Below are 23962 nucleotides of genomic sequence, written 5' to 3' on the forward strand. Positions count from 1 at the left end.
TGTTTAGTCTTATGAAGCAAGTCAGTCATTTTAAAATAATTGAGAGTTTGTGACTCAGTCTTCCTTCTTTTCTAAGTCTAACAATGTTCCCTGAAGCAGGGACTCATTCCTGCACCGATGCTTTTCCATGCAGCTTTTTTGGGTGAGTCATGACGTTGAGATATTGAGTTATGCCGGAAACATAGCGAGAGGTGCGGGCAGTCTGCCAACCCCATCCTCTGTCACCGCATCCGTCAGGCAGGCGGACGGCCTGACTGACACCTATGAAGGTGCAAGCTAAGGGATTCTGCTGTCGGATTTACCGATCATCTGATGAGCTGTCATCTTCTTTTTTTTTTCTTTGTGACGGACACAAAAAAGGCATCAGCTGTATGACATATGACATAATTCATCCTGGTGCTTCATCCACTGTCGGAAGGAGAACAGGCGGAGATGAAACACTGCGCTCATTGGTCATTCTATGCACACACTTCCTAGAGTAAAACAGAAAAAATATTGCCCCAAACTTTTATGTAATTGATGGCTTTATGGTTGCTCTACTTGCTCTGGGGATAATTAAATTCAAGGCCAGTGGTAATAAATAACACTTTAAAGTGGATCTAAAGGCGGACTATGTATTTTTCCATCAGCAGAGACTTTGACGGGGGCTTGACCTCCACCAGAGGTCTGCTTCAAGAAGCAGAGGGACAGGTGCGGGCTCATGATGTCAGAGCCTGAACTCTGTTTGAGTCTTGTGATTCCCATGATCTTCACCAAAGCAGTTTGCAGCACTGAACTCAAGGCAAAAAAACAAAAGTCAGATGTCTGATTTATTCATTCCTCTCACTGTTTATGCAGTGTCGTATGTGCTAGATGAAAACTTTTAGAATAACTTGCAGTCATGTTATACAGGGTAATGTTATGCTTTATTAGGGAGTGTGAGAGACATTAAGAAATATATTTTATGAGAGTAGATAAGGCATATAAAGCAATGGTTTCCAAACCTGCTCCTCAAGTACCCCTGCCTTGCATGTTTTAAGTGTAATCGTACTTCCGAACACCTGACTTAAATCAGTGGCTGATTTAACAGACTTCTGCAACAATTAGTGGCAGCCAAGAGGTCATGCAGTCATTTGAATCAGGTGTGCTAGAACAGAGAAACATCTTAAACATGCAGGGCAGGGATGCTTGAGAACCGGATTTGGGAACCACTGCATTAAAGCATTACATAGACAGCGACTGCAAAAAAAAAAAAAACAAGCAACAATAAACAACACAAGATTACATTCATTTCCATCCTGACTTATCCAATATTTCCTTCCTCCTTTCCTTCCATCTTTCAGAAAGCAAATATTGTAATTTAGGATTTGATCTTGATATGAGCAATTACAGCCACACACATTGTTTTACATGTTAAAATGTCAACTACACCCATGTATTAGTGGAAATTCACTGTGCAAATCAGAAAAGTTCATGCTGTGTAGGTCTCTCCTATTTGTGTTTGGCCTCGATGGCCTTAATCAGCGGCACCCAGCGTGACGTGCTGCGGCCTCTTGCTTTGCCATGAGCCAAGCTGGGCCACATGCTGCCTTTGGCTGTCACAGGGCCATCGGACTCCTCGGCCTCAGAGGAGATTTCCATCTTCTGGATGATGAGCTTTAGGAGGCAGTGCTGCTTCTCCAACATGCCTGACATTTCTTTCATCCTGCCAAAAATAACGAAGCAAATGAAAATAAAGAATTGTCAATGGCAACAACTGTCCGGGTGAGGATCTGTGTGGCAAGGCTTAAAAATGTATATCTCCATCCCATCTGACTGAGATCGATTGATTTTGAGAATAAGAATGTCGCAAAATTTCAGTATTGAGTAGTGCAAGATTTGTAGACATAACTAAAAAGACTTGTAGGTGTGGCGAAAGGAGGATATATAAAGAATGATCATGCATATATGCAATACATTTCAGAATAAAAGAATAAAACACAGACATATTTTTCCCTGAACTCCAAAACTATGCATTACTTTGGGATTTTGTAAAAACAAAAAACCCCATGAAAATACAATAAAGATTAGGAAAAATGTGGAAAACCTCAAAGGATATGAATACTTTCACAAGGCACTGTGAGTTCGTTTTTACAACAAATGCTACAATTATTCACCACTAGGGGACGCTCAGACATAAAAAATTAAGTTTGTTGTGCCTCATAGAATTACCACCTTTCAGTACTATACTGTATGTTGGAATGAATTACTGTGTCCTGTATTTATGATGATTATTTCAAGCTTTCTTTGACATCCCCAAGTCGAGGTAATCCTTTTAAGCTTTTAGGCAATTAAAGAAATTGATTACTTGTGATCAGCTACTTGTAGGTGTCTTACCTGGTCTTCTGCCTTTTGAGCTCATTCTCTACAAATGTGCAGCTCTGTGATTTGGACTGCAGACGAGTCCAGACTTCACTTCTTTCGTCCTCACCAGAAATCATTTGTTTTAGGAAGTGCTGTGAGAAAGAGTGAAGATTTACAAAAGGGGAAACTTACATGATTTATTACAAATGTAGGCATGGAGCCTACATACCTTGGAGCATTTGCGATTGGGGTAGATAGTGACTGAGGGTTTGTCCACTCGCTTCATAAACCAGTAAGGGAGCTTGTCTTCGAGGGATGTGTGGAGATCAATCTTAGATCAGAGGGGAAACATAAACTCTACATTAGAAAACTAAACAAACGTAGTTAATCATTCTGAGACACATCTGCCACACTGATTGTTTTATAGCATTGCCTCATTGCTGAGTTTGTTTTGGGCATGCTAGAGCAGGATATTAATAGTTTACTTTGTAGTTTGCATTGATAGCATACAATTCATCATCTCCCGCTTCTTATAGTGTTACTTGGACTTGATCCCAAACTTATTAAAAAAGGCCTCAATAACAATACGTTGTTACATCAACTGTGCACTTGATTTACAATTCTGGTGGCTTTAATGCACTGTCATGACAGTCCAAAATCAGAGTAAGTTGGAAAAGCTGCAGCACATAAAACATTGTCAGGAAGACCATCTCCAAACTTACCTGCATCGCTATTCGTTTCAGGGAAGCATTTCTCTGAACTTCAGCAATGTCTCCGACTGCTAAACCAATCTGCAAGGCAGAGTCATCAATGGATCATCAAACAGTGTATAAATGTATAATGTATTGTAAACAATGTCAAATTATTTTGTTGCTTATTTGTGTGAAAAAAATATCCATCCATCCATCCATCCATCTTAAATAGAAAATCTAAAGACTGATATTGAACAGATAACTTTTTAGCTGCTCATGTTACTCTTAATGCAAGAAACCAAGATTTTTATTTATTTTTTTTGGAAGGCATCAAATGTTAGATGATGAAATGATTGCAATTTCAATAAACTATATTCACTTCCCAAGAGATTTTCAGCTATGGTTAAATTCTAAAACCATTAACTATTGTTAAAGTCAGAAGTCTGTTAGAGTAGCAGAAATCAGTATGGCTGATGTCTGTATATTGGTTACCATATGAATGAATATATCAACTTAGTTAAAGCTAGAAACTCATAAGAATTGTGTTTCATAATGTCCATGTGTTGGAACAAAAGTCTAAGTGTACGTGCAAATACTGAAGGAAAACTGAGCTTCTTAACCACCAGTCCCTCAGCTATGATTATCAGGAAAATTTTAATCACCATACTCCTTGTTAAAATTTATTTTTCACGCTTTCTACCTTGCTTTAACCAGCTTCTGAAGCACTACAAGTCAAACTTGCTACCAGGCTATACTTCTAAAAAAATGTATATCCATTCTAGTTAAATTTAAACATGTTATTCTTACATAGTAAGATTTTAGAGCTGGCAGCTGAAGGAGGAACAGCTTGTCCTGCTCTCTCCCGTCTTTACTGATAACTTTGCCTGAGCTACTTTTAAAGTGACAGTTTTTATAGTAATATTCACATTTTCAACATCATAACTGGATTACTACAAACCTAAGGACTGGGGGATTTTCTTACTTTTATTTTTACCTTACTTTTCTTCATCTCCAAGTTGAACCAGGACAAAATGCCTCCAGCCGACCCCAAGGACATTAGCAGTATTATACAACGACTTCAGTCTATAGAAATGAAGATCAAACAGCTGGAAGTGAACTTTGAAATCAACGCTAACTGTGGAAATCAGACAACTCTTCCTCAAATCAATGGAGAGGTTGTACGCCTCGCATCAAGCAGCTCACCCTGGAACGCTCTGGGTGCCAAGCCGAAGCAAAAGTCTCACACCGCAGATCCGATGAGGCGACTGACAGGGAGAACCCCTCACCTTGACGAATCAGCGTGGCCGGCTCTGAGCCGAAACCCACCTTCAACCTCAACACCTGCTCCACCAAAGAAAAACAAACAAGCAGCTGCAACCAAAACGGTTCCACCGACCCCGCTCCCAAGGACAGAGCGACCAGCCCGAGCCTCAAAACATTCTGAAACCTCAGACTGAAGATTTCTTGGCCTCCAAGTCACTTAAACTAGCTCTTTTAAATACAAGATCTCTCTGTGCTAAAGCTCTATTAATTAATGATTTCATCACTGAGCATAATATCGATGTTATGTTTCTGACAGAAACATGGTTGAATGATAATAATGAATCGATCGTACTAATTGAATCTGCATCTCCTAACTACAATTTCTTCAGTGAGAATAGAAAACACAAAAAAGGAGGAGGCGTGGCTTCAATATTTAAGAATACCATAAATTGTAGTAAAATCTCTTTGGGTCACTTCACCTCTTTTGAGTATCTTGGAATTGAGGTTAAAGGCCGCAAACGAACTTTGACTGTAACTCTATACAAAACTCCAACTTTTGTGGAAAATTTCTTTACTGACTTGAATGAACTTCTATCTCTCATATGTATTGATTATGATTGTTTAATAATTGTTGGTGATTTCAACATTTATGTTGACAACCCCCAAGACAGAGGGGCAAAAAAGCTTGCTAATATTTTAGAGACTTTTGGTCTAACACAACATGTCAAACAAGCAACACACACTAAAGGACACACACTGGACCTGGTTATCAGTAAGGGTGTGAATATTTCCAATGTCTCTGTAACTGATGTCACCCTGTCGGATCACTTCGCTGTTATCTTTAAAAGTTCTTTATCTTTTAACCCACTTGGACAAACAGCAACCATCACAAAACGTTCTCTCACAGAAAACACAGCAGAAAGTTTTAATCAAATCTACTCTTCTTCCTCACCCTTAAGCTGTAATGATGTAGATAAGTTGGTAAATGATTTTCAGTCTAAAGTCTCAGATATCATTGATTCCATTGCCTCAATTAAAATGAAAGTTGTGTCTGGTAAAAAGAAATCTCCATGGAGAAATACACAAACAGTTAGATCTGCAAGACAACTCTGCCGTAGGGCAGAACGAAAATGGCGTAACACTCAACTCCACGTTCATTGTGACATATATAAAGAAAGACTACGTAACTATCATTTAACGCTAAAACATGCAAGAGAGGCTTTCTTTGCAGATGTCATAAACAAAAACATTAACAATGCTCGAGCTTTATTTGCAACAGTTGACAGAATCACAAACCCTCCTGACGTTACCGCCTGAATTCCAATGTATTGCTGCCTGCAACCAGTTTTCCAGCTTCTTTTCAGAGAAAATTCAAAAAATCAGAGCATTAATCTGTACATCCACTATAAAGTCAGTACCAATGCTGTGTCCAAACAAAACAAATACAGGAAAAATGACCCAATTTCAACTACTTAATTATAAAACCCTACAGGTCAACTAAGCTCCAGTTCCTGCTGTCTGGATGTTTTACCCACACATTTCTTTAAGAAAGTCCTGCCTGTTATTGTTAATGATCTGATCCAAATAGTAAACTCATTGCTCTCGTCAGGCGTTTTCCCCCAGGCTCTGAAAACAGCAGTAATCAAACCACTTATAAAAAAGAACAATCTGGACAAATCACTAATGCAGAATTACAGGCCGATCTCCAACCTCCCATTCATCAGCAAAGTTATTGAAAAAGCTGTGTGTAAACAATTAACTAGCTTCCTAACTATAACCAACCTCTTTGACTCCTTCCAGTCTGGTTTTCGTGCTCACCACAGCACAGAGACCGCCCTCGTAAAAGTGTTCAATGACATCCATATAAATACGGACTGTGGCAGAACCACAGTGCTGGTTCTGTTGGACCTCAGTGCAGCTTTTGACACTGTTGACCATGACATATTACTGAATCGACTGGAGAGTTGGGTCGGACTCTCCGGTCCAGTGCTTAACTGGTTTGAATCCTACATAAAGAACAGGGATTTCTTTGTTTCAATTGAAAACTTTTCATCAAAGAGGTCAAAGGTCACATGTGGGGTACCCCAAGGTTCAATCCTAGGGCCCCTTTTATTCAATATTTATATGCTCCCACTAGCTCAGGTTATAACAGGAAATAATATTAGCTACCATAACTATGCAGATGACACACAGCTCTACATTACGATGTCACCAGGTGACTCAGAACCCATCCAATCACTGAACAGATGCGTAGAACAGATAAATGTGTGGATGTGCCAAAACCTTCTCCAGCTGAACAGAAACAAAACTGAAGTTATTATTTTTGGACCTAAAGAGGAACGATCTAGAGTCAATGCACAGCTTCAGTTATTACAACTGAAAACCAGCGATCAGGCCCGAAACCTGGGAGTAGTGATGGACTCTGACCTGAACCTCCAGAGCCACATAAAGACAGTTACAAAGTCGGCCTTCTATCACCTGAAGAACATTTCCAGGATTAAAGGACTAATGTCCCAGCCAGATCTAGAGAAACTCATCCATGCATTCATCTTCAGTCGTATTGATTATTGCAATAGCGTCTTCACAGGTCTGTCCAACAAATCAAACAGCTGCAGCTGATCCAGAATGCTGCTGCTCGCGTTCTCACTAAAACCAGGAAGATAGAGCACATAACACCAGTTTTAAAGTCCCTCCACTGGCTCTCTGTAGCTCAAAGAATAGACTTTAAAATACTGTTGTTAGTTTATAAATCACTGAACGGATTAGCACCACAATACATTAAAGATCTGCTTTTATTGTATCAACCTTCCAGACCTCTCAGGTCTTCCGGTTCTGGTCTGCTCTGCATCCCCAGAACCAGAACCAAATGAGGAGAAGCAGCTTTCAGCATCTATGCACCACAAATTTGGAACAAACTTCCAGAAAACTGTAAAACAGCTGAAACATTGACTTCTTTTAAATCTCAACTAAAAACCCACTTGTTTAGAATTGTATTTGAAATGTAATCAATTACAAATTTATTGATGTAACTTGACTTAATGATTGATTCTATATTGCATTGTGATTCTGTGTTTGTAATGATGTAAAGCACTTTGAAATGCCTTGCTGCTGAAATGTGCTATACAAATAAAATTTGATTGATTGATTGATTGATTACTTCAATAATATTTTATGCTACTTCAAATAAATATTTAGTAATAACAAGTTGGGATCCAGTTAGCTTAGTTAAGTATGCACATACTAAAAACTGTTTACAATTTAACCAATGTATTTAGTTGTCTCAAAGCTGTTAAACCTATAAAATTCCCCCCAATAAATATAGAATAAAATGCAAATCATCTAGAATGTATTCAAATTGTATTCACTATTTTTATATCTTAAATCCTAACAGTTTGATAACTAATGTTTTGAAGCACATTTTGGGCATATGAAATAACCAACATTTCCCAACTGCAATAATAAAAAAAAAATAATAAAAAATGCTAGTACGCTTACCATCAGGTTCACCAAGAGGATTGGCATGAGCAGAACAAAGTTTACGAAAATGGCATATGTCAAGAAACCAAATGGAAGCTCATTGTTCAAATAAGCATCCAGGAAGTTGTTCTGGTAGTTCAACTCTCCGACCATCATCACAAAGGTTTGAATCACAGAGAGTGGCACACTGTTAAACTCTTTCTGTTGACAAAGCAAAGTGACAATGTGTATATGTAGATCATAACAAACCAAAAAATCATGTCACATACTATATACTTGCTAAGTTTGTGTTTGTGTTCTCACTTACCTGGTTGAGCATCAGAGCGTGGAACGCCAAACTGAACGCCAACATTAGATACACAAACAGCATCACAATACGGAGCAATGTCCTCATGATCTCCCCAAACATCACAACATAAATGCCAACACCCTCAAACCTAAAATGTGGGAAAATTGTACAACTTCAACAACGCTAGAAAGACATGATGGTAAAATAAATGCAATGTAACAGTTGGAGTCAACATGCCTCTGGAGATAAAGGAGAAACCCAATCCAGGAGTTTAAAACTGCTATTGCGCCTGCTTGCCAGTGCCAAGAACCTTCTGCGTTGACCATGAGGGGAATGACGAACAAAAGAGAGCAGATGGCCGACATCCAGTCAATCTGGTTCGAACCGTCCTTGAAGTAACTCCAGCGCTTTGGGGTAGCAATGGATTATGACAAATAAAGTAGTTTTTTTGTGTTAGAAACATGCAAAACAAACAGTAAAGGTGATATTTTTGCTATTTTAGTTCACATTCATCTCTCAAAACTAGCTAGGGTTAGTAGAGAAATATATGTATGGAATAATTTTCTTTAATAGTTTAATGATATATGAATAACAGTGTAACTCCAACCTGCTGTGTTATTTGTACCACTTCTTTTCCAATAGAATAGATGTTAGCGATCAAGACCATCACCATGCAGAATGACAAGAACATACTTTGCTAGGAAAAAAAAAAGATTGAAACAAGTGGAGTTAGGTCATTACACATTTATTATTTGAATATCTTAGCTTATGCTGCATTCCACCTCTGTGAATGAAGTGGGAACCATGATGATGTCGAGTTCGCCTGTCTCGGTGGTGTTTACAGAGGGTCGAAGGGTCACTATTAGGTTTGTTAAGGGCAGTAGCCCTAACAGGTACAGAAACATGTTGAGCACATGAGCTTTGCTCCCATAGGCAACCCTGTGGAGAGGAAAATAAACAAAAAGCATTTTGAAATTAAATATGACAAAAACACTACTTACATTTTGAGAAATGAAATAAAGTTCAGTCTCCTATGGGAGTAAAACTGTTGATACACACCATTTCATTCCCAGATACTTTTTGCAGACTGGGTGGTTGAGGAGCTCAATGCGGTTATATTGCACCATTGCCTGCAGAAATTGTGAATAAAAGGTTTTTAACATAGAAAAGATGTAAATTGCTATTCTCAGTAAGTACATCTGTGGTCAGGTTACATTTATTTAACCATTCTTCTTCAGCAGCAAAATGATGATATAACATGCGATATAAAAGATTTTTAAGACCAAGAACCAGGTCCGGAAGTTTTACAATAGTCTAGATATTTAGCAGTCCACACATATTTAGCCAAATTGCTTATGAACGGTTGCTAATGTTTCTTGAGGACAACTTGACACAAATGTAGCTAAATAACATCTTTTCAGTGATCATGATTGAAATAGTTTCCGTTTGCCAGAAAATATTTGACAGCACTCAACAGAATGACCAATACTCAAAAAAATGAAAAGGTTAGACTCAACTTTTTGGTATTGACTATCTGCTAAATCCAAAACACATTCAAACGCAATTATTGGTTTTAAAACTGTTTGGAGTTTAAAATTGTATCATAATTTTAACTGCATAAGTAATGATTTCAAATAGATCACTAAGACCCCCCAAATTAATATAAAATTCATGCCCAAGCTTTTTCTGTAATCTTTGAGTGGCCTCAAAAGCCCACAGCAAATCTACTAAGATAGAGAATCAGAAATCGTGATCAGGTGTGCTTTGAGGAGTGAGTGGGTAAACATGTGAAGCACCTGCGTTTGACCACATCAAAGTTAGACTTGAGATGAGGAAACTTACATTGACTGCGGCTAGTGGCTTAGGAGCATAGCCCTGCTCACTCAACGTCTGTGAAATGGGAGCCTGCAGCCATCTGAAATCATATTCAATCTACACCACATACAGAAAACTTTTTTAAACTTTTTCAATAATGATGTTCTGGCTGATGTATTCATAGTGCACGTTGCAGATAAATTACATGGTATTCAGGGCTGTTGTGATCATCATCAGACTCCCTCATGCAGCGGTCAAGCAGATGCTGTAGGAATGAGTCACAGTGAGAGAACTTTAAATCTGATCTCCAATCTTAGTCACAACAAGTTACGTAACAGAAAATGGTATACAGAAATTATGTATGATGAATCAGAAATTATGTATGATGAATGGGTACAAAGATTCATGATAAAAGTTTTTTTTTTTTTTTTTTTTCAAAACCTTGTAGCACTCTGGCAGAAATTCAATCATGTCAAGAATGGGGCATCGTTGGGTGGAACCGGGAGCAAACAGTGGCAAAGCCTCCTCAATCCTGCAAGAGTAAAAGCTTAGTTGAGTTTCTATATTTAGAACATAAGATCAAGAATTTGAACAACACTACCTATTTCTTTAAGATCAAGCCTTTTTTAAAATTTTTGATAACTTGCCTTTCACTGTCAATTACAGCATTGGCCACTTCTTTTCTCCCGTTCTGCAGCGCTTCGTGAAGAAAGGAAGTGTCATTCTTGTTCAAAACAATCTCAGCCCCTCTGACCAGCATCATTCTGACTGCAGCCACATGTCCAGATCTCGCAGCGATATGGAGTGCAGTGTTCTGGCATGTCAATGTGACAACAAACAATTACATGCTTGATAACAGAGCTGACTGTACAGCCTGGTAAAATTGTTATCAAAGAAAAGGCAGATTTCTTTCTAAAAATAAAACAAAACACTCGTTTATGTAAAAATTTAAGTTCATTCTACACAGAAATCATAATTTATACCCCATCCTCATCAGTTTTATCCAATAACTTGGGATTTGCAGAGAGCAGTATATCCATAGTTTGTGTGTATCCTTCAGAGGCAGCATGGTGTAGACAACTCCAGCCTTTGTAATCACTGAGAAACAAATGTTCACAGGTTTGTGTGCCATAAATTTACTTGCTAACATATTGTCTTGGCTTAAAATATCAAGATCAATAACATCGCATGTTTTTAGTTTTGCAAATGCTATGCATGCTGTCTGTAAATGCCACGATCCAGCATTTGGGTCTACCTGTGAAAGAGAGCTCCTTTGCGCAGCAACAACTGAACCACCTTGGTGTGCCCAGCCTTCGAAGCCAAGTGGAGCGGAGTCAGGCCTCGCTCATCACCTTCGTTTAGCAGACGAGAGTCTGTGATGGACTCCAGCAACCTGTGGCAGGTGTTGATGCGCCCATATCTTAAAGAAATGAGGAGAAGGAAGAGAGGCATTGTGCTGCAGAAACACTAATATGCTGTAACATGTATAGTGACTGTCTGACATTATGACGTAAAGCACAATGGAGAGTAAAACATCTGATTTGAACAAAGCTCATGCTGATTTAGGAACATCATCAAAATATTTTAGCTTGGATTAAAATTTACAAAGAATTATTTGCTTAAGGAATGTGTTCCAAAAATCAGCATTTTTGTTTTCAAACTTCACTATGTAACTACCTTCACAGTTGAGTACATACACCTTTTAAAACCAAAATAGCCCTAACTGAATGTCCCATCTATACGTTTTACATCTTAGACAGAAGGTATCAAAGTGCCACACACTCTTAATAAAAATGCAAAAAAAGGAAGTTGAATGATTTAAGCTGACTAAAACTGCACCCAATTTCTATCCATTGGTGTAGCATTGGTGTCAAGTAAAAAAAAAGTTTAAACATGGTGTACCTAACACGATCATATGGATATGATTTTAATTATCCCCCAAAGCACCCTGACATTTTTCAAACAAGACTTCAACCAATAGTGAAAATCCTACAGTGAAAGTTGGAGCCAACCATCCTTAAAGCTCTGAAAATTGCGCTACTGTGTTGTTAATAAATATTCTTCTTTGCTTCTGAAATTTTTAAGAAGGTGAGCAGGACTTTGCATCAGCACAATAAATTGAGCAGGGTTTAAAAATGGGATTTCACAAAGATTTATAGGATGACATCATAACGTCGTTTTCTTTTGCCTGAGTTCTAATTAAGTAGGTGTGAGTGATTGAAAAATCAATGCGAATAAATGCCTCATGTTCATTCATTCACAACATTTATTGCATTTATTCGCATTTCTAGGTAATTGAATTCTGTTCTTGTGACAGCACCTTCAGCTTCGTGAAGAATCATCGTGTGTTGCTGCAATTAATCTTTACAAAAAGGTTATGATTTAAAAAAAAACAACTCACTGGATTAAAACATCTGGTGACATTTTTAGTTGAGTTGAAACTTGAAACATTAATTTATTACCTGTCTACCTTTTGTTTAATTGTAGAGCCCTAGTAAAAATCTCTGTTTTATCACTATAAGTACAGTTTTCTTTGTTCCACCATTTATCACTTAAAGTCATAGTTAGATGGATCTTCAATATTCAAAGAACAAATAGCAGATAACTTTTCACACCTGTTTTTTCTAAATTAAAGGAATAACACAATCACTCTCATAATATATGATGGATTGGATTCACAATTGTAAAGGTCTGAGCCACTATTGACTTCTCTAGAAACTCAAGGGAACAGGAGTTTCCTGTTGCCTAACCAAAGTGGGTTAGTTTTTTTTTTTTTTTTTTTTCAAAAAACTAACCAATTTTGAATGAAGCTCCAGTTAAGTCAGTGTTTTTCTTACTGTGCAGCAAAGTGAAGGGCAGACTTCTTGTCTTTGGACTTGCATGCAAGGCCAACTTGCCCTGAGAGGCCCAGCATGTTCTTCACTGAGTCATGGATGCCCAGTCTGCAGGCATAGTGCAGTGGCGTGCAGCCCTCGTTATCTTCGCAGTTCAACAAAGCTTTCACGCTGTTATGCTAAAGTGAGAGACATTATAGACATGTTGGACTAATAACACTCAAGTCCTATTCAAAAAGTATGTTGGTAATGGTAATGAGACTACCTCTCCACAACCCTGAAATGTTATTTCAGCATAGTCTGAAATGCTGAAATAACATTTCAGACTATTTACTGAATTTGAATTTTCAGCTTTTCCATGATTTGGGGCATTTTCTTTTTTACAAATTTTGCCACAATACCTACTGAAATTCTAAAAGGTAAACACAGTAAACATCCATCCATCCTTTCTTGAAATTCAGAGTAAGCTTTTCAAGGAAGGCTGAGAGATATTATCATTTGTGAGTACATTTGTTTGAGATCAGATGCATTTAACCTCTTCCATTATTATCAATTCCACTTTCATATTGTAATAAATGTTCATTGTGAAATCTGTAAAGATATTGTTCATTCAATGAAATTTACATTAGAAATACTCTTTTTCTTTAGCTCTCAAAACAAATTGATTAAAGACAGTGCCATAATTACATTCCAATATGTTGATGTCTTCCTACACTGTGATTTTTTTTTTTTTGCATACCTGTAGCACTTCTTCTGGGAGGTTTTTCAGACCCTTAGGCTGCAGGATGGCCAGGTGAAGAAAGTTACAGCCACGTTTGTCTTTCAAGTTCACATTGGCCCCTTAAAGGATATGAGCATAAACTTAAAACCTATTCCAAGTCAACATTGTTGGAAATCTTAAGTGCTTCTGGTAGATGTGAGCAGCATTTTATTTCACCTTTGGACAGCAGCAGAGCTACAGTTTTCCATGCTCCACAGCTGGTTGCCAACAACAAAGGAGTGTTTCCTTTACAGTCAGTGTTGTTCAGGTCAGAACCCTAGGAAGTGAGAACACAAAAGAATTAACATTTCTAACTCATTTTCACTGCAATTAATTTTGAAGACCTTCCAAAAGAAACATGGATATGAATGAATACAGTATGTATAAAATCAAACAACGTTATAGTTATAACTCTTCTGCCTTTTAAAGATGAATCATTTGTAACTGTATCCATTTCTAGAGCTCACTTGAATGAGTTCTAGAAATGTTTACTCTGCCCCATATGCACAAGGGTAAAGTTGCATTTCGCAGGCCCTCTCTTTCCAAAAATCTTTTGCTTCATAGTAACACAAGGGGAAGGATTAGATTACAAACAAATTAACTCCTACAGTGCAATGTTTTCTCTATATCTCGAGGCAGGCTTGCATTTTTCCTAAAACATGCAGCTTTATTTGCTGGAATCCTTCCCGTTGCTGTAGTGTGAAGGGACATCAACAGCATATTTAGACACAGTGTGGAGAGGTCAGCTGATCACATAAAAGAGGTTTGGCTTAAAGATATAAATGGAGTTGTAGTTCAAAAACTGCTGGATTACTCTTGCTTCCAGACTACCTTAAACATATTGTTCAAAAAAATAGAACAGAAAAGCTGATATTGCACAAATAACAATAAATCATAAAAATTTGCAAGAGAATAAGGTATTTCAAGTCACACACACATTAGGAGGCAGTGCACCTTGGACGATGCTGCCACCGTTGTGTTTCATAGGGGAAATGGTGTATTCAGTGTGATGTTAGTTTTAAAATATGGTAAACAATCACTTCACTATTATGGGTGTCAATTTTATCCAATGATTTTGCACTTCTTAAAGTACAAAATCTGAGCTACCAAGGAGAGATTGACCTTGCCTCATATTGGCTACATCTCAGAAATGTATATTTTTAGACCTAAATGAGCTCAGGTTGATATCCTGTCCCTTTGTTTTACGACAAAATGAGCTTACATTAATAAACTCAGGTGTTTCCTCTCTCCTAGCAATTAACTTCTAATAAAAGAGTGTATATGTGCAACAGATGGTGGACAAGTATTGCTCAGCAGCGCCTTGAACTCAGCCCTGTAGAGTGAACCTAATTGCTCAATAACAAACATGGGGAAGCACACAAAGTAAATGATTAAATTGATTAAAAAATTCATTTGTAATTTGGCTGGACTGTTCTGAGCAGTGACACCAAATTAAAAGTCAAAGTGCAGCAACAGCTTGCAAAGAGAAGATAGGTTAATCACATGATTTCTCATCTGAGGCTAAATGTGTTCATAACTGTTGTGTAGTGCTTTATTTACCAAAGAAATTAGGTGCTCCGCCAGCTCCGCATGGTCAAATATTGTAGCCCTGGAAAAGCAAACACAGTTGCTGTAAACCAACAAACACAGCTGCAAGAGCTGGCAACCTTAGTCATGGTGTCAAGTGTTGAATAAGACTGATCTAACTCTAATTGTGTTTCGTCAGAGTGTGACATAACTAGATTTTCCTTTGTCATTTCGCCTTTTATCTCTTGGATTGCAGTTGTTCTCTCAGTTGATGCACATCAATCACAAATTCCTTGCAGTTTGGTTGGATTCTGCATGTGCAGTGGCTAAAGTAGATGATTCTTTATTTTTCTTTAACAACTGTGTGACTGATGGAAAAATACTTGTTAATCCCCATTTCTATAAACCCTGAATCTGAGGACAGCAGGGAACATAGCTGTTGCAGTAGGTTTGCAGATTAGACATCAAACCTACAATGAAGACCTTTGACATACATACAATAGATAGATAGATAGATAGATAGATAGATAGATAGATAGATAGATAGATAGATAGATAGATAGATAGATAGATAGATAGATAGATAGATAGATAGATAATATGGTTGAATATAATTACATTCTTAGTTTTAAAATCTAAAGGACCTGGTCTTCATCAGGTTGTAATAGATCTTATTCAACAGAGATGAAGCCAAATGTTATTTAAAAAAAATAAAAACTGAATACATTGCAACACAAATAATAACAAACTTAAAGGTGGTTTATGATCTATTTTCCACTACTGTAAGCAGCCCACGTGTTCAATGTCATTGACTTTTTCCTCAAGTCTAATTAACAAATAACACTCTGGTGAAATAGATCAAGCATCTGAAGAGAGCACAGTGAAGGCGAACTGTTGACATTAATTCTGGCTGGGATGACAGGAGAACACCCACCTATGCAGAGGGGTCTGGCAAGCCCCATCAGTCAGGTTGATAACATCTTCCACTTGGTCCACAGTGGACAGCATCAGTTTCACTACCTCTATAGCACCCTGAGTGCAGGCCAAATGAAGAGGCGTGCAGCGATCATTCTAAAAAATATCACTGCATTACTGAACACAGAATTAGGAATGAACAATGCTTTAATGTAACACGTATCTGCAGGAATAAGAAGTCAAATAAACATTTCCTGCACATACTTTATACCTCCCTAATGTATGGCCTATACATACTGGCTGACATTAGTGCAAGCCTTTCATGAGATAACGAGGACTGACAGAAGAGGGGTTGGTGATTGCCCAACTCAGCTCCATAGTGTAAGTGGAGGTAATTTGTATCAATTTAGCCAACTGAAGCTATTACTATACCCTCTATCCCTGCCATGGCTCTGGGCACTAAACCTGAACTAGACATAACAAGCACTCCCGGATGAGAGGGATGAGACTGACTTGTCCTAGCATAATTGCCAGTAAAATAATGTACAGGTGTAGGCAAATTGGCTGTAGATTAAAAAACTAAGCAAAACAAATGCAAATCTAACAAAGCATGCAATTGACAGACGGAAGACGAATTGGACCATTTGTGATGTGTTTATGAAAATATCATCCTTGAATATATGAAAAACTGTGGTGACAAGCAAATGAACATCTGTGTTTTGATTGATGGTTTACACACTTATGGAAAGTCTAACTTTATGCAGACCATTCTTGACATTTCAAAACTATCTGTTGGTCACATACCTGTTGCTGGTCTATTTTGGCCCCAGTGGCAATGCAGAGACGGATGGCATCGAAATTCCCTCCACGCACAGCCAGATGGAGAGGGCTGCTCCTGGACTTGTCTAGGTAGTTGATGTGGGACACTGCATTGTGGCCATGCTCTTCTCCTGTCAACGAATTAAATCAAGAGTTGCTTTGTACTGAGTGTTGAGGGTATACTGCAAACATACTGGCAATTCCCATTCAGCTTGTCTGTTTTTTGACTTTGTTTTGTTTTTATGTTTTGTTTTTATGTGAGTAATTTTGTTCATCCAAATGAATTGTCTGTTATAATCCAAACCATCCAAAACTGTAATACAAAAACTATTGGAAAGCTCATAAATATTTTGTACTGGAAGTAAGCTTCCTCCAACAAACTCACATTTGGTAAACAATCTCTCTGAGTCACTGAGGGACTGAATATACAAAGCATTTTTCCTGAAAATGTCTCTGGAGGCTCTTGTGGCAAGGTGAACTCTTGTTATCTATCAACCTAATTTGCCATTTGGCCTTGCAAGAAACATTCATTACTGTCAGCACTTCTGGATTTTGTCGACATATGTTATTTAATTCTCGTACCAGCCTTCAGAATGACTTCCATGGCTTTCTTTGCTCCCGCGAAGGCAGCAGCATGCATGGCAAAATGGCCTAGCTTGTTCTGGGTGCAGAGCATGGCCCCGTGCTTTAGCTTTATAAAGAAGGACAAAAAAAGACCATGTTTTGTTGGAGACAAATCTGTCCTGGTGTTCCAGTAAGGCACAGTTCTGTTGACATGCTATACTGGTGGTTAATGGAAAACGGAACATACCAGTATGCTCAAAGCTTCACAGTTGTTGAGAGAGCAGGCCAGTATTAGTGGGGTGTTATCAAGGTCTCCTTGTAGGTTGCAGTCTGTCACACTGTAGGACAAAAGCACCTAAAAGAGCAGGGATTTAAAAAAAAAACAGAGCGTCATGCAATCTTTGATATTATTTTGTGTCCTACCACTAATACCTACGTCCTTCATTCTGCACTATGCTGTGTCAGGTTATGGAGAAGAGCCAAAGACTGCATTGACCAACACCTGCATATTTCTTATTGGAATATATAGATAGAAAAACGTAGCTAGTCTTTTTAAAATGTATGAGAAAATGTGATATATGTTAATAAATGTACTCTTTTATTTTGACTTAAAATCAGTCAAATGTTACATTGCTACGTTTAGGACCCAAGAAAGTTGATTGCAATTTGGTGATATGATGCATCATGCAAGTACTCATACTTCTTAAATTTCTTCACAGTCCATCACATTTTAACCATAGACCTTGATTAGTTTTACTGCGATATTATGTGGTAGACCAACACAAAGCAATGTATATGTAGAAAATACTTATGCGTAATTAGACAGTAAGTAGAAAGTACAAAACTTATTTTTTATAATAAAAAAAAATTGAAATAAAAATCTTAAAAATATGGCTCACGTTTATTTTAGAGCATCTACTACTCAAATAGCACCTAAATAAAATTCTAAAGTGTAAAACCAGCAGTTTTCTAGGCTCTACTAATCAGTAAGTGAGATCACTTGTTTACAATTTAAAGCCCTTATTCTACCACTATACCCCTCATTGCAATGGTGTATGCAATTTGGTTGTAAAAAAAAAAAAGATTCTAACACTTGTTGAATAGCTGAAGGGTGACATATGAATTAAAATAATGATGTATAAATTGAAATAAAATTGAAATAAAGTTAAAAACAGGGGTTTTGATTTCACAATCACTAAAAATAAAATATGTGTGAGCTGTAAAGTAAGAAATGTCAAGAATGTAAAACAACAAAAAATTAAACGGTAACATTAACTGTGCACTCTCAGCCTTCTCACCCCCAGCAGGCTGTTGTGTCCGAGGCTGACCGCCAGGTGCAGGGGGGACAGGAGAGCATTGTTGAGGATGTTGGGGTTGGCTCCCAGGTCCATAAGGGCCCTGCAGCTCTCTGCTTTGTTCCTCTCCACGGCCCAGTGCAGAGGGACATTGCCCTGGTCATCACAGCTGTTCAGTTCTGTGCATGACACGCAAACACAAGTGAAAACACAAACATTCATGCAAATGTTTATAAATCCTGATCTCTTTATTATGCCCCATATTACCAACAGTAGAAACCCCCCCCCCAAAAAACCCATTTACTTAAAGCACCCAAAGACAGGATTATGATAATTCCTATTGAGCAGGCAGCAGCGCACTATACAACTGAATCATGCTTACCTTGTGGATCTATGACAGAGGTAATAAATTGAATGAGGGAGACGTGGCCCCCTGCAGCAGCATGATGGAGGGGACTAGCTCCACATTCATCTTTCTCACTGAGGACCTCTGGGCTCTTCCTCACCAGGTTCTCCAGAAGAGTCAGGTCCCCCTTCTCTGCCAACTGCACAGAAATATTGATTGCAATATATAGCATGATCATGACACTGATCCACACTGGGGCACGTAGTTTGTGTATCGAGTGCTTTTTTCATGATTAGCCATAGGCTTTGATCTCTAAAAGCTGGCTTTTTGGTGCAATCTGAGCTAAATACGTAGGTATTGATAGAGAAAAGAAGCTTTGTCTTTGAAAACATTCTCTCCCATTCATTGCTTGTTTTCTTGGGAAATTTAGCAACTTCAATGCTTTGCTCCCTTAGGGTTTGCAATGTAAACAAAGCAATAAATTAGTTGAAATTGATTGCTTGATCCAACAAGAGAAAATGGCTAGTGTCTTCAACAAAAACCTCAAGGTTTCTTTGTAATTTAAACAGAAAAAAATGGAAGTACCTGTGGTGTGTTATGCCAGTATTATAGTTATGGATGGAAGTATTTTAAACTCATCATGGTTTTGCACAGTGTATGGACTTTTGATATTTCTGTTGTCATTATGAGGCAAGCATAATGAGCATAATGAGTAAGCTAGTCACAAGCTTGGTGATGACTGTAAAAAAGTCTGCACAACTTTTACTTGAGCCAGCATGCATATTTGTGGCCCTGCATGGAATAGAAAGAAATCCTGCATAGTTGTCGATTGATAAACTATGAATCTACTTTTGCAAAACAATGCTTCAAATAAATAATTAAAAGGACAAAAAATATTAATTGGGCATCATCTGCAACCAAAGTATTAGCGTTTCAAGAAATGGCAATACTGGTTTGCAGTTCTCATTTCCAGTATTTTCAGTCGGTTCTAATTGCACAAATGAGAGCTTTCATGAAGACCCACAATTTTGTGCTTTAATGGATTTAAGAAGTGAAACACTCACAAAATACATCAAAAACACCACAAATAAGAAATAACTTTTTGCCCAAGCTGAAAAAAAATAATTAACTAACTAATTAATTATTTAAGTCCACATTTAATAATCACAGCAATCTAAATAAAAACCGAGAATCAACAGGACGAGGCACGCAACTAGGGCTTTTTACGGCAGAGACATCAAACCATTTGTTTGCTCAGTTCTCTGTGTTAGAGAAGATTGTTGCCAATTGGAAAAAAAACATGACAGATTTATAATCTGTGCACTGAGGGAAAATAAAGAGAAATAAGTGTTAGGGAATAGCAAAAGGACAAGGCTTTATTTTAACAACTTATTTTTGTAGTAAATAAATCATAAAATATGATTAGCTTATATTTTTGAATTAATAAATGAAGATGAATGATATGCTAAGATGTAACAATTGTGGATACATGTAATAACAAAAAAATGTGATGAATGAGAAGAGAGAAGGCTTTATATCTCTTTAAGTCTTGTAACCAAGCATTGACATTCATTACATTGTTGATAGATTTATGTATAAAGATGTTTACCATCATTTTTATGTTTATCAAGTAAATCACAATGTAGGTTTGAGAAACATCTACTTTGTCAGTAATTATGAGCATCAGAATAGAGTCTTAGACCTTTAGTGTGAGTCTAGTCTTGAGTCTGTGTAGCAAAAATGTAAGTAAAGTCTGATGCCTTTATTGCGACTCATGTTTCAATGTAGAATACAGGAGTTTAGAGTTTTTCGAAAAAAACGATCCTCACCTCAACTGCATTTAGACTTGCCAGGGCTGAATCTTCATCCTCTATGACATACGTATAACAACTGGTCTGGCGTGCCACATCTCTGCTGAAGTTCATCACTTAGTGGAGGACACGTGTATTGTCAATGGAGAGAGCAATGACATCTTTATACTTACAACATTTGCATATTTATAACAGTCAAACATCGAGAATGCATGAAACAGAAAACCAAGTCAATATAGTCTCTCGGTGAAGTATTATGACCAAATGCAAAAACCTTGCTAAACATGGCTACGAACAAAGATTTTGTCTTTGACGGGGCATTCAGAGCCTGTATTTAGCCAACCACTTATGTTGCCAAAAGGGGAAAGCATATGACTTTGTCTTTACCTAGAAAGGCATTCAGATCCACTGAGTATTTTGGAGGCTGAAGCCTTTCAGTTGTAGAAAACAACAATGTCCTTCACAGCTTGTTTGTAGTGTGTTTGGATCCGTCCCAGGTGGCCTACAGGGTGATCCTGGGTGAGCAAGATTGAAAGAAACCTTATAATGTGTTTCATAAAGTCCATCAGTCACATCCAAAGGTCAAATCATAAATTACTTTTCACTATGTAAAATTTCGCAAGAATCCTCTTAAGATATTGCAGAAGCTTTGTTTTCAGAAACTGCTGCTGTTTCATGTGATAACATGGCTGCTAGAGTTTCTTCTTCGTCTGGCTGAAAAGTTAGATTGTGTAAATGTTTTGTTTCTGCTGCCCAGCTGATTTAAAACCACATTTCTGCACAGTCAGTGACAGTTCACAGCAAACATTTAGGCAATCTAACATGGACCAATGGGCCTGAACATTGACTCTAACAAGGACTTTTCTATTAAGGTTGACAGAATGAGTCAGTTTTGATTAAAGTTTGATGGTTAACTATAGGCTCAGCGAGCTGTGGTCACCAAAGCCATCAGTTTTAATCACTTCTCTTTGGGAGTCTCTGCATTCTAATAAAATGTTGTTCTGGTCCAACGATGAGAAACACTCAAAGTAAAAGTGCTGTTTATGCATTAACAGAAATGATAATGTCTATTAAAATGGTTTCCTTTGTTATTTTCACCTTGTAGATGTAACCTATTTGCTTATTTATTGTCAGAACATCCTAAACAGTGATTTTAGAACTATTTTAGCATTGTACTATATGTGGTTTAACATTGTACTTAAGCATTACAACAACTCTACCTGATTCTCCGATCAAACTATGTTTTCTAGCACATCCTCTGCAGCACAGGCAACTCTATAATAATCACCAAAACCGTCTGTGCAATGGGATTTTCTCTAATATTGTTAATTTGATAAAGAGACCAGAAAATGTGATCATGCCCATCATTTCCCAGCAGCTGTGGTAAATGTGTGTCATTGGGTTCAGGCAACTGATCCGGTCACACATTTGCTTGAAGGAGCCAAGCGTCCAGGAAGTGCACTAATGGGTACTGGTTGAGCAATGATAAGTGGGAAAAACTGTGAGACAAGGATACAAATGAAAGAACAAACACAGTTTTTTATTGAAACATAAAACACCTTAGCTGAGGCGGAGAGATTGCATTCAGTTAAACTGTCATACAAACTCCGAACTAGACATCGTGATTCCTGATCCATATACACCCCTCAGAAATCAAAGGAACATATCAGAGGGTGTTAACACATACCCAAGGAGGTTTACAAAATTAACACATGTAACTAACACAAATTAACACAAAGATATAATGGAATAAACTCAGACAGCTCACAAGGTGGATCTATAATTAAGAACAGCTACAACCTCTTTCCTGTTTGCCTGCTCATGATGTTCTAGCAACAAGTACAGGAAAGATGGGGGCCGTTTTCCTGTGAAAGTGTGATAATTATTTATTCTTGTCTGTTATCAGGCAGCAAGAATCTTTGAAGACCTTAAAAATGAGCAATAATGCCTGCGGTTTGGCCTTTTTCCTGTTTCAACAGTTTCCTGTAAAGAGCTGCAGTTTCTGTCTGCAAGTGATGAAGACAGCCTTAGCAGAAAACAAACACCTATAAGTAATAATAATCCTGTAAATGGTTTAATAAACTATTTGACAAAGTAAACACACTGTGAATAATTATTTTATTCCACAGCAATTTCTAAAGCAAAACAAGAAAACAAATTGGGGATGTGGCTGCTTCACTAAAACAAAGATTTCCCTGTAAAGTCTCATTTTATGTCATTAGGATCTAATAGACTTACAAAGATAAGTTTGCTGATCCATATGCATTGGGATAAAACTACTTTTAAGATTTCCTTAAACAATTTATTATTATTTTCAGTTTTTTTTCTTCCTTCTTTTCTTTACATATTCATTTGCCATTTTCTATTTAGACCTTTTTTATTTTAATAAATATGTAAGAATTAATTACAAATGAAATATAAATAATAATACATTTGCTACTCTAAAGCAACAACTAGGAGTATTAAATAGATTAATAACTGACCAATAGTAGAGTGTCAAATGTAGAATGACATTACAAGGCATAAAAGAATAGATATGTTATCAGACAATCATAACATCTAATCATCTCAGTCCAAATTATCTAAATGATTTAAAAATATCAGCCATAAAGGAATAAAAAAAATATTATAATCCTTAATAAAGAAATGAGAGAAACTTTTCTGTACTCAGATTCCACACTTGTTAGACATAATTTATAACTATAGCACATTATTAATCAAATTGCTAAGAAAATATAGATGACGCCCGTATAATCTATTTTTTTCTAAATAAAAGCAAAATATCTTAAATATCAGTAGAACTACATTCTAATCAAATACATTCAGTACAAAATGAAAGATATCCATTGAGACAGGAGGCACTTACTGCACATGTGAGATGCTGCTGCTGGTCTTGTCAATCTGGATGCTCTCTTCACCACCACAAAAAGGCTTTAAATACTGTGGGAAGCAAACCATTTCCATGTGTCTCGACTAATGCAGGCAATATTCTGCCCCCGTGTGACCAAATCACTCACATGACGTTCTTATATCTGTGGAGAGGTAACCTGATAGGGCAGTTGACTGGCAGCAATGCTGTAAGACACTAAATGTGATACATTTTATGTTTTTGTCATTTCTTTTACTGAAGCTTCCTGAAAACTGGATACTGGCTTAATCACGAGTTTCCAGTATTTAACTAAATGACTTCAAGAAGTTTCGTGTAAACTGGATAGAATCTATTAAGTAAAAGA

At 37.4% G+C, this 23962-nt stretch overlaps 1 protein-coding gene across 1 annotated transcript; it reads right to left on the reverse strand.

The window, feature by feature from the left end:
• Nucleotides 1-883: 883 nt before the first annotated feature.
• Nucleotides 884-23703, reverse strand: trpa1b (transient receptor potential cation channel, subfamily A, member 1b). The gene is made up of 29 exons (XM_028004511.1): nucleotides 23596-23703; nucleotides 21117-21244; nucleotides 20748-20845; nucleotides 18955-19117; nucleotides 18576-18751; nucleotides 17525-17632; nucleotides 17296-17404; nucleotides 16699-16844; nucleotides 15914-16050; nucleotides 15013-15061; nucleotides 13630-13729; nucleotides 13432-13532; nucleotides 12696-12871; nucleotides 11114-11278; nucleotides 10842-10956; nucleotides 10506-10672; nucleotides 10300-10390; nucleotides 10064-10123; nucleotides 9886-9975; nucleotides 9103-9173; nucleotides 8826-8982; nucleotides 8651-8740; nucleotides 8281-8450; nucleotides 8062-8191; nucleotides 7773-7955; nucleotides 3045-3113; nucleotides 2552-2653; nucleotides 2356-2474; nucleotides 884-1684 (listed from the first exon to the last, which is right to left on the reverse strand). Exons 3-29 carry the CDS (start codon nucleotides 20841-20843, stop codon nucleotides 1471-1473), a joined length of 3354 nt encoding a protein of 1117 aa, XP_027860312.1. The 5' UTR covers nucleotides 20844-20845; nucleotides 21117-21244; nucleotides 23596-23703; the 3' UTR covers nucleotides 884-1470.
• Between the last annotated feature and the right edge of the window lie 259 nt (nucleotides 23704-23962).

Source organism: Xiphophorus couchianus, chromosome 21 (assembly GCF_001444195.1).
Source record: "Xiphophorus couchianus chromosome 21, X_couchianus-1.0, whole genome shotgun sequence".
Classification (NCBI taxonomy): domain Eukaryota; kingdom Metazoa; phylum Chordata; class Actinopteri; order Cyprinodontiformes; family Poeciliidae; genus Xiphophorus; species Xiphophorus couchianus.

Excerpts from the sequence above, each read along its gene's own strand:
- trpa1b (XM_028004511.1), bottom strand. The coding sequence starts at position 20,843 with ATGAACTTCAGCAGAGATGTGGCACGCCAGACCAGTTGTTATACGTAT. Across the intron at positions 11,279-12,695 it reads GCCCTTCACTTTGCTGCACA|ATATGGGCGCATCAACACCT; the intron begins GTAAGAAAAACA and ends CATTTCTTTAAG. Across the intron at positions 8,192-8,280 it reads TTTCTCCTTTATCTCCAGAG|GTTTGAGGGTGTTGGCATTT; the intron begins GCATGTTGACTC and ends CCCACATTTTAG.